The 10,001-nt window shown below is 63.5% G+C and overlaps 1 protein-coding gene across 1 annotated transcript in view; it reads right to left on the minus strand.

Moving 5' to 3' along the window:
- Positions 1–9,592, minus strand: part of LOC126101491 (translation initiation factor IF-2-like) — a 20,415-nt gene extending 10,823 nt beyond the window's left edge. Inside the window, exons 1-2 of the mRNA XM_049912138.1 lie at positions 8,829–9,592; positions 7,720–8,129 (exon numbers count right to left, since the gene is read on the minus strand). Of these exons, the coding sequence (XP_049768095.1) occupies positions 7,720–8,129; positions 8,829–9,592 (1,174 nt within the window). The remainder of the gene's footprint in view (positions 1–7,719; positions 8,130–8,828) is intronic.
- Positions 9,593–10,001: the final 409 nt, after the last annotated feature.

Raw genomic sequence — 10,001 nt, forward strand, 5'->3', positions numbered from 1 at the left:
TGTGGGGGCGGCATTTGGGCGTGGGCGGCGATTCTCGGCGGGCCGACCCAGGCTGTAGCGCGCGGTGGCTGCAGTTTGGCCGTGGTTTGCGGCGCTGCCGTGGCGACTGGTTGGCGACTGTGGTGTGGCTGTGTGTAGCCCCATCCTCGGTGGTTTGAAAGGCGCGGGTGGTTGTGGCGCAGGTGTGGGGCTGCTCCGCACAGGCTGTCGGACGTTGGGCGGTAGCAAGCGCGGGAGGCGCGGCGCGGCGGCGCGCAGAGTGGCGGCCGCTCTCTCGGCCGTCCGCGCCCGCCCGCGACACTGGCTGGGCCTGTGGCGCGAGGCGGCTATTCCTCTGCTGTGCGCTCCGCTCGCTGCGTGTCTCCTCTCGCTCTCGCTGCTCGCTGTGTTGTGTGTTAACGCGCGTCGTCGAAATGGCAGATCAGGCGGCTACGAACGAGACTGCTGCGGCACCCGCCGCCACCGGCACTACGAAGAAGGCAAAGTCTGCGTCGTCTGCGAAGAAGCCGCGCGCCAAGCCTGCGCACCCGCGCACCTCTGAGATGGTGACGGCCGCCATCAAGAGTCTGAAGGAGCGCGGCGGATCGTCGCTGCAGGCGATCAAGAAGTACATTGCCGCGCACTACAAGCTGGACGCGGAGAAGCTGGCGCCGTTTATCAAGAAGTACCTCAAGTCGGCCGTGGTGGCGGGCGAGCTGGTGCAGACGAAGGGGAAGGGCGCGTCCGGCTCTTTCAAGCTTGCCGGCGCCGGCGGCGGGGCGGCTGAGGGCGGCAAGGCTCGTGCTGGCGGTGCCAAGAAGAAGCGCGCCGCTCCGGCCAGCAAGGAGAAGAAGGGCGCCCGTGCGGCCGGCGCAAAGAAGGCTGGTGGCGTGAAGGCGGCGACTGGTCGGAAGGCGGGCGCCGCCAAGAAGGCGTCTGCGGCGTCGGCCGCTCCCGCCGGTGCGAAGAAGGCGGCTGCTGCCAAGCCGGCCAAGGCCAAGTCGCCGTCGAAGGCGAAGAAGGCCGCCAAGGTTCCGACGAAGAAGCCGAAGGCGCCGCGCCCGAAGAAGGCGACGACGCCGTCTAAGGCGAAGGCTTCGCCCAAGAAGAAGAAGTAGAGAGGAATGGGAAAGGAAGGGTTGGCGGTTGACTCCGTCGTCCGCACCCCCCGTCCCCGTCGTCTAGTGGCGCGCAACAGACGCGCGGCCCAAAACGGCCCTTCTCAGGGCCATCAAAGCACGTCGGGAAGGTTGTGATTGTCGTGTTTGTGTTGCGGTGTGGTTGTGTCGTCTGGCGTTTCTGTATGCCCGTGTGTGGATACTGTTTGCGTGCCGTGGTGGTTGGATTGCGGGGGGTCGGTGGCGGGTGCGGGCGGCGGTAGCGGTTGATTGTCGCCGTTTTTGGTCGCGGCCGGCCGACGGTTGGTTTTGTTGTCATGTTGTTTGAATACTTTGGTTTGCCTGCCTGCCTGCCGTCTTCTCGGACGTGTCTTGTCTTGTGTGTGTGTGTGTGTGTGTTCTTGGATGGAACGGGGGCGGGGGACGTTGAGATGTGGGGAAAGGGTCGGTGGCGTTGGACGTGCCTGGCTTTTTGTTTGTTTCTCTTTTCGAAACGAAGCGGCGGCCGGCCGTGTGGTTGACGGCGTCGGCCGATGGGTATTGTGCGCCGCGCCGGGGAGGGATGATGTTGATTGTTGCGCGCGCCAGCAAGCTGGCAGAGGAGAGCGGCTGTGGCGGACGGACGGGAAGTGGAAGTGGTGTTTTGTCTTTGGTTCTGTGGTTGTGGGGCGAGAGGCGACCGACAAAGTTTGCTCGCGACGGAGTGATGTTAGTGGCCCTTAAAAGGGCCGTTTTGTTTGTTTGCGTGCGTGGGCGGTGCCCAGCGGCTGGCGCGGTGTTTAGGCGCGCTCGCCGCGGATGCGGCGCGCGAGCTGGATGTCCTTGGGCATGATGGTGACGCGCTTGGCGTGGATTGCGCACAGGTTGGTGTCTTCGAAGAGGCCGACGAGGTAGGCCTCGCTGGCCTCCTGCAGGGCCATGACCGCGGAGCTCTGGAAGCGCAGGTCGGTCTTGAAGTCCTGGGCGATCTCGCGCACTAGGCGCTGGAATGGCAGCTTGCGGATGAGCAGCTCTGTGCTCTTCTGGTAGCGCCTGATTTCTCGCAGGGCGACGGTGCCCGGCCTGTAGCGGTGGGGCTTCTTGACGCCGCCGGTGGCGGGCGCGCTCTTCCTCGCCGCCTTGGTGGCGAGCTGTTTGCGCGGCGCCTTTCCGCCGGTGGACTTGCGGGCCGTTTGCTTTGTGCGGGCCATAGCGGTAGCGGTTAGCGGAGCGGCGTGGAGGCGAGCGAGGTGCTGCGTCGGGTGCTGCCTTGACGACACGGGCGCGCGCCAGCGGCCGTGGTGCGCTTATATGCCCTCGGTTGCGCGTGGTGGGGGGAGGGCGGGCCAGAGTCTATATAGGGGGGCTGGCGCGTGCGCCGGGCGCAGACCGTAGCCGACTCGCTAGCGCCGGGTGAGGAGCCAGCCGCTGCAGCAGACGTTTTGCTTGCCTTGAGCTTTTTTGAGGATTTAGAAGAGATGACTGGCCGCGGCAAGGGAGGAAAGGGGCTCGGCAAGGGTGGCGCCAAGCGGCACCGCAAGGTGTTGCGCGACAACATCCAGGGCATCACGAAGCCCGCGATCCGCCGCCTGGCTCGCAGGGGCGGCGTGAAGCGCATCTCTGGTCTGATCTACGAGGAGACCCGCGGAGTGCTGAAGGTGTTCCTGGAGAACGTGATCCGCGACGCGGTGACGTACACTGAGCACGCCAAGCGCAAGACTGTGACGGCCATGGACGTGGTGTACGCCCTGAAGAGGCAGGGGCGCACCCTGTACGGTTTCGGCGGTTAGGCGCGTCGCAGCCGGTGTGCTGTGCCGCGTTGGCCTTCCCGCGGCCGTGGGAGAGACGAAAACGGCCCTTTTCAGGGCCACCACACTGTTCGGAAATTGAAAAGTGCGAAAGAGTCTGTGTTGTTGCTGCGTGTGTTGCCTGCCTGCCTGCCTGCCTTCTTTCTTTCATTCTTCATTTCGTTTGCGTTTGACTGACGTGACGTGACTGGGAGAAAGGAAAGGAAGCGGGTCTTGTGTGTGTGTGTGTGTGTGTGTGTGTGCGTGCGAGAGAGGGCGTTGTGTGTTTGTTTTGTTTATCGATCGATGGAGACGCCGGGCTGTGTGTTGTTGTTGTGCGAGAGGCGGTGAATGTTTGCGTGGTTTCGGCTGTGTGTTTGCGGCGGCGTTGGAGTTGGCGAGGCAAGGCGTGCCCATAGGCGGCCGGATCAGCTGTTTCGTTTGTATGGGGCGCGCGGGAGTGGAGGGCGGTGTGTCGACACGCTCGTTTAACGCTGTCGTTGTCGTTTGGAAGGCGACTGTGCGTGCGTGGAGGTGCTTGAGGCAAACGAAACAAAAACAAGAGAAATGTGTGTGTGTGTGTGTGTGTGTGTGTGTGTGTGTGTGTTGGGCCACACGGGCTGTGGACGACAAGATGGCGGCGGCTCTTCTTGTTCTTCTCTCTTTTAGTCCTCTACCGTTGGTGGAGGTTATTGTCGCCTGTGGACATTTGCTCCTCTTTTCTGTGTGTTGTTCTTATCTTTGGTAGTGTGCTTTTTCGGACGTTGCTGTTTGTTGAGAGTGATTATGTGTTCTGTTTGTGCTACTGCTGGAGTAGCGACTCGGGTCTTGCACATCTGTCCCTGTGGTGTTCATATTGCCCAAGGGTCAAGACGTAATAGTCATTTTCTGAATTCCGCGCGGTGGCGTAGAACGCTTCTGCCAGGGCGCGGAATCGTGTTGTGGGTGGTTGTAGGCAGGTCTGCCGCGGGGGACGTGTAAGGCCCGTCGTAGAGCGCTCTGCTTTGGACCCTTCTGTAGGCGATGCGTCGTCGATCTGGCTGCATAGCCCCATACAGGGCGCGCATATTTCCAGTATCGCTACCCCTGTTGCGGGGTCGAGGGAACAGGGGTACAGGATCTGCATCCTGGCGTGAGCGTTTGTGCCAAGTCCCCCCCTATGTGACACTTCGATGTCAGGCGTGACACCGAGGTACCTCGCAGAATATCTCCCCCTGCAATCGTAGCAGTTGGTATGGTCTTGTTGCCGGCGGCGGCTGTGGAAGTGAAGTTAAAGTAAAGTAAAGCAAAGCGCGGCGAGGACGACTGAAATTTTGCTTTGGACGTAGGTTTGTGTGGTGGCCCTGAAAAGGGCCGATTGTTGTGAGCCGAGCCGGGCCGGCAAAGCGCGTTGCGTGCAGGGGAGCACGCAGCGCTGCTGGGCGGCGGGTCCGCGTGCCGATTGCCTGGCCTCTCTGTTTAGGCCTTCTTCTCGGTCTTCTTTGGCAGCAGGACGGCCTGGATGTTGGGCAGGACACCACCCTGTGCGATGGTGACGCCCGACAGGAGCTTGTTGAGCTCCTCGTCGTTGCGGATGGCAAGCTGCAGGTGGCGCGGGATGATGCGCGTCTTCTTGTTGTCGCGGGCCGCGTTTCCGGCCAGCTCGAGCACCTCAGCCGCGAGGTACTCCATGACGGCGGCGAGGTAGACGGGCGCCCCGGCGCCGACGCGCTCGGCGTAGTTTCCCTTGCGCAGGAGGCGGTGGATTCTGCCGACCGGGAACTGGAGCCCGGCCCTGCTTGAGCGGGACTTTGACTTGCCCTTGACCTTGCCTCCCTTTCCGCGTCCGGACATGGCGATGCGCTGTGGTGTAAAAACGAGACGAGACGAACGACGGTGCGAGCCGCAGCGAGTCGAGCAGCGGAGTGGCGGCGCCGCACGCACGCACGCACGCACAAAAACTCTGGCTTCCTAAGCCAGGTGTAGGGGCAGTTTAAGCAGCTGGGCTGCTGTTCCTGCGGCGACATCTATTTGTTGCAGTGTGTCCTAAGAGGGTGAGCTGTCCTCACTGGGCGTCGTGTATTGGGACGCCCTTCGTTGCGACAGCAGGCTGCGAGATATTAGTCTCGCAGTATATCTGGCCAACGAGTCGTCGGCCTGTGGTGGACCTGGCGGCCCAGACCACGGATTAGGCGGTTGCCAGAGTGTTCTGCATTCCTGTAGAACACCCTGGCGGTTTGCCGGAAGCGATCCCGCAGGAGGGGGATTCCAGCTTCCTCATGGAGGAGTCTCGCCGGATAGCGAGGCGGCTTGTGGAGCGCCAGTCGCAGCGCCCTATTTTGCACTCGTTGGAGCGTCGCAATGTGCGACGCTGCCGCGTTGCCCCACACCACAGCCGCGTATTCCAGTACCGGCCGGACTAGGGACAGATACATGGTGAGGCCGTGGCGTGGAGGAAGTGGCGATGAAGGGTTGAGCAGTGGGTAGAGCGCACGAAGGCGCCCCACTGCCCGCCCTCTGACGTCTCGGACGTGTGGCAGCCACGTCAGGTGCCTGTCTAACGTCACCCCGAGGTATTTGCCGGTCCGCGACCACGGGATGGGGCCCCCCATGATCGTGACCGGCGGTAGGTCCGGTGGCAGCCTCTTCCTGCTGAAGATTACAGCCTGGCTCTTGGCAGCGTTGAACTTCAAGCGCCATTTCGTGGACCATGAGCCCAGGGCGTCACATCCGAGCTGGAGGCGACGGCGCATCTCGGCCGCGTTCATGCTGCGGGTGAACAACGCCGTGTCGTCGGCGTAAAGTGCCAACTCCACGCGTGCCACCCGCGGAGCGTCGGCGGTGTACAGGGAGTACAACAGGGGGCCGAGGACCGACCCCTGCGGTACTCCCGCTCGAATCGGCCGATCGGTGGAAATGCCTCCATCCGCTCGGACGTGAAAAGTGCGCCCCGAGAGATACGAGCGCAGCAGGACTACGTGCGACGTCGGTACCCCGTGTGCAAAAAGTTTGTACACGAGGCCGTCGTGCCACACGCAGTCGAAGGCCTTGGAGACGTCGAGAAGCACCGCCCCTAGGTACTCCCGCGTCTCCAGCGCTCGCATCGCCTGCTCCACGAGGCGCAACAGCTGCTGCGTGGTAGAGTGGCCGCACCGGAAACCAAACTGCTCCTCGGGTATGAGCTGCTGTTCCGTCACATGGCGTAGCAGTCGCTCCGCGTACAACCTCTCAAACACTTTTGAGAGGGACGGGAGCAGACTGATCGGCCGGTAGTTCGCGGCCTGGCGTGGATCCTTGCCGCTCTTGGGGATGGCAACCACTTCCGCGTGTTTCCACGCGGAAGGGAAGGTCCCAGAGCGGAGGATGCTGTTAAAGATGTCCGCCAGAGATTGGTGCACCTCCGGCGGAAGCATCCTCAACAGGCGGTTAGTGACACCATCCGTGCCGCCCGCCTTCTTCGGGTTGAGTCGACGGAGCTGCAAGTCCACTTCCTCTGCTGTGATTTCCTCGATCGAGTCGTCGTCCTCCCGTGCAGCGAGAAAGACCGGCAGGCGGTCCTCCACCAGGCGGACGTGGTCGGGATCGACCGCGTCTTCAGCAGGCTGAAAGTTTGCCGCGAACGTATCCGCAAGGATGCTGGCTTTCGCATCTGGCTCGCAGACGACGTTCGCACCCGTATCGAGAGGCGGGACTCGCTGGCGACGACGAAGGAAGCGCTTGGCGGTGCTCCAAGCACTACCGTCCGTCGTAGTTAGGGTGGCCACAAGGCCCGCCCAGTCCCTATGGCGATGGTCATCGATGGCAGCCCGAATCTCACGCCTCGCCCTGTTGAGGCGGCGCTTCGTCTCGGGCAGCCGCGTAAGCTGCCACTCCCGGAAGAGGCGATTCTTGTTAGTGATCGCCTCGAGGATGTGCGGCGGGAGTTGGCGCGACATCTCACGCGGTCTTCCCGGCCGCCTGGGGGTGGCCGCCTCCGCAGCAGCCAGTGTGTGCCGCGTGAAGAAGGCCAATGCTGCATCAGCCCCTTGCACATCGGGATCGGGCGCGCCCTCAAGGCGGTCAGAGACCTCGACACGAAAGCGTGCCTCGTCTATGCCTCGGAAGTTGTGGCGGTCGGACTGCATGGTTGCACCGATGACGTCCATGTCGAAGACCACCGGGAGGTGATCGGACGACAGGGCGCATCTAACGGTGGCAGACGTGAAGTGCCCAACACCTTTGAGCACGGCGATGTCGAGCACATCTGACTGGCCGCGATGGGGGAAGACTGTGTGCTCATAAGGCCCCAGTACAATAGCGCCATGCCGTTGTGTGGCGCGAAGGAGGCGGCGGCCGCTGGCGTTGGTGAGGCGAGAGTTCCACTGCTGATGCTTGGCATTCAAGTCACCCGCAATGAAGACTCTCCCGGGCAGTGCCAGCAGGGCGTCGACGTCAGCCTCCTGAAGTACTCCCCTCGGCGGCCTATAGGCCGCAACGAAGGTGATAACCCCCGCCGTTGTGGTGACAGCCACCCCAGTGGCCTCCATTGCAGCGAGGGGCGGAAGCTGAACATCATGATGCTTCAGGGACGCCTTGATGTAGATTGCCGTCCCGCCACCGTGGGTCAACCTGTCGGTGCGGTAGCATCGATAGTTGGCCACATTCACGTGGAGTCCCGGCTTCAGGAAGGTCTCGCACACGAGGCAGATGTCAATCGCCTCGTCGCGCAAGAACTCCCTGAATTCTCCTTGTTGGGGGACCAAACTGTTTGCATTAAATGTGCAAACGGTGAGGCCATGGATATGGCGATTATCCATGGCGCGGTGGAGTTGCAACGCCGGCCTGAAGGGCCGACGTGACCGCGGTGACTAGCACCGGGAGTTGCTCGAGCAGCTGACTCAACGACCGCAAGAGCGATCGGAGCTCGGCTGCGTCGGCAGCCAAGGGGGCGGTGGGGGCCTCTGGGGCGGCCTCCACCACTGGGGCGGCCTGTTGCGGCCGATCCGAAGTAGACGGCTGCTGTGGAGCATCAGCAGTCGATCTCGGTTGCGGCACAGCACGAGGTGCCGTCCTCTGCTGCGGCAGAGTGTTGGCGGCAGTCCGTTGCGCAACGGCAGGTGTGGCCCGGCCCGCGCGCCGACGACGCCTGCGCGGGGCGGCAACTCGCGCGCTCTGCGAGGGCGCAGGGGTTGCCACCCCCACGGGCGAAGCCGTGGACGGCGCGGTCGGTTGCTGCGTCTCGCCCTCCGCCTGCGCCGAAGGTCGGGCGGTGGAGGCTGACGGGCCGCCCTTGGTGGCGGCAGCAAAGCTGGTGGACGGGTGCACCTTACGAGAGGGCGCAGCCCCTCCTCTCGGTTGATTTCGGCCCCTTTTAAAGGCCGAACAGCCTCTGTAGCTAGCGACGTGCGTGCCGCCGCAGTTGCAGCACGTCGGCTTGTCTTCCCTGGCAAGCCCACAGGACTTGCTCTCGTGCTGGCCCGCGCACTTCACGCAGCGGGGCTGCATGGAGCAGTAGCGGGAGACATGGTCGAGCCGCTGGCAGGAAAAGCACTGGGCCCTCTTGCCTTTGGCCCGGAGAGGTTCCACCGCTACCTTGACCCGGCCGACCCGTTGCACCTGAAAAATCTTCCGATTTTCCAGGTTGTCAACGAGGACAACCTGGTATAGTGGCATGTCACGGTGCGTGCGCGGGGACTTCATCAGTCCGGTAGACCGGACACCGAAGCCCATGTCCTCGAGCTCCTCGCGAAGGTAGTCCGCACCAAACTTGAGTGGAAGGTGGCGGAAAACCACCTTCAGAAGTTTGAGCGGCTCGGAGGGGTGTGTGTAGCACGGGAGGCCATCTTTACAGATGGCGTCCATCACCGCGCGGTACTCGTCGTTAGACGACACCGTGACCTTGTAGAGGTCACGGCCAGCGTTCTTGACAGCGGCGGACGGGGCCACCCTGTCCAGTTTGTGCTGGAACTCCTTGTACTCGCCAGCCCATTGGATGACGATAGGCGGCGGCTTCTTTTGGGCAGGCGCCGGGGGCGCGGCGCCATCGTCCAATGCATCTACGCTGGCGCTCGCAAACGCGTTGGCGGTCGGCAGCGGGGTCGGTTGCTGCAGCGCAGCAGCCCTGGCAGTGTGCCGCCGGGGTGGGGCAACAAAACCGTCCTCGTCCGGCTGCCGGGAGGCGGCAGGTGGACGAGTGGACCGCCGCGTTGTCTTCGTCGGTTTCTGCTTGGCGGTGCTCCGGGAGGAGCCCGCGATAGTCGTCCCAGACTCTGTGGTGGAGGTGCGGGAGGCCCTAGGGGCCTTCTTCCGCGGCCTCGCTGCGTCAGATGTCTGTGAGGGAGTGTCAGAATCGTCATTTGTCATAGCCCGGCGCTTTCTGGGCGCGCGGGCAGCGTCAGGGTCAGTGTCACGACGCTCTGACTCGGCAATTGCCTCAGCCAGATTTGCGTCGGGCAGATCGACGTCCTCCATCTCGGTGGCCACGGCTAGCGCAGCCACGGGCTCTTCTTGTGTTTCGGGGGCCAGGGGGGCAACCGGGGGCACATCGACCTCTTGAGTGGTCGAGACCAGCGGCGCAACTCCCGCCGAGGCCGCCGCCGCCGGGACCGCAAGCAAATGCGATGTAACCGGCGGGGCTCTCGGTGGCACACCCAACACCTGCTGCCTCGTGTGCGGTAGAGCGGCTGCCGTCTGTATTTTACAGAGGGCGAATATAGCCGCCTCGTCGGCCTCTCGACCAGGGTAGGGGCCCCCATGGGCGAGTTTATTCATAAGGATGAACACTCGTTCACGAGTGCGCGCGGCATGATCCGAAGAGTCAGTCCTGTCGTAGTCAGGTGTCGAAAGCCGGTTCGTCATAAGTGGGGGGCCGGATGGGGCCGCCGCCGGGAGCAACTCAGTCGCCTGAGCTGACCCCGACGAGCGGCGATCCGCCACACCCTTCGCTCGATCGTCAAACACGTCCTCTCGCCTCGACATCGCAACTCGGAGAGTCTTGGCGGCGCCGCCAGGGGTGGGGGTCCTTTATGCTCTCGGGTGCGGCGGCCGGTTGCGCTCGCGGCCCATTGGTCGGCGGCCGCAACGGGGCGAGCTGGTAAAGGTGCGGCGGCGGGGCGCGCTGGGTGCCGCCGGCCGCTCCACTCCGCGCTGAACGGAGCTTCCTGCTGCCTGGCGCGCGTGT

Source organism: Schistocerca cancellata, chromosome 9 (assembly GCF_023864275.1).
Source record: "Schistocerca cancellata isolate TAMUIC-IGC-003103 chromosome 9, iqSchCanc2.1, whole genome shotgun sequence".
Taxonomy (NCBI): domain Eukaryota; kingdom Metazoa; phylum Arthropoda; class Insecta; order Orthoptera; family Acrididae; genus Schistocerca; species Schistocerca cancellata.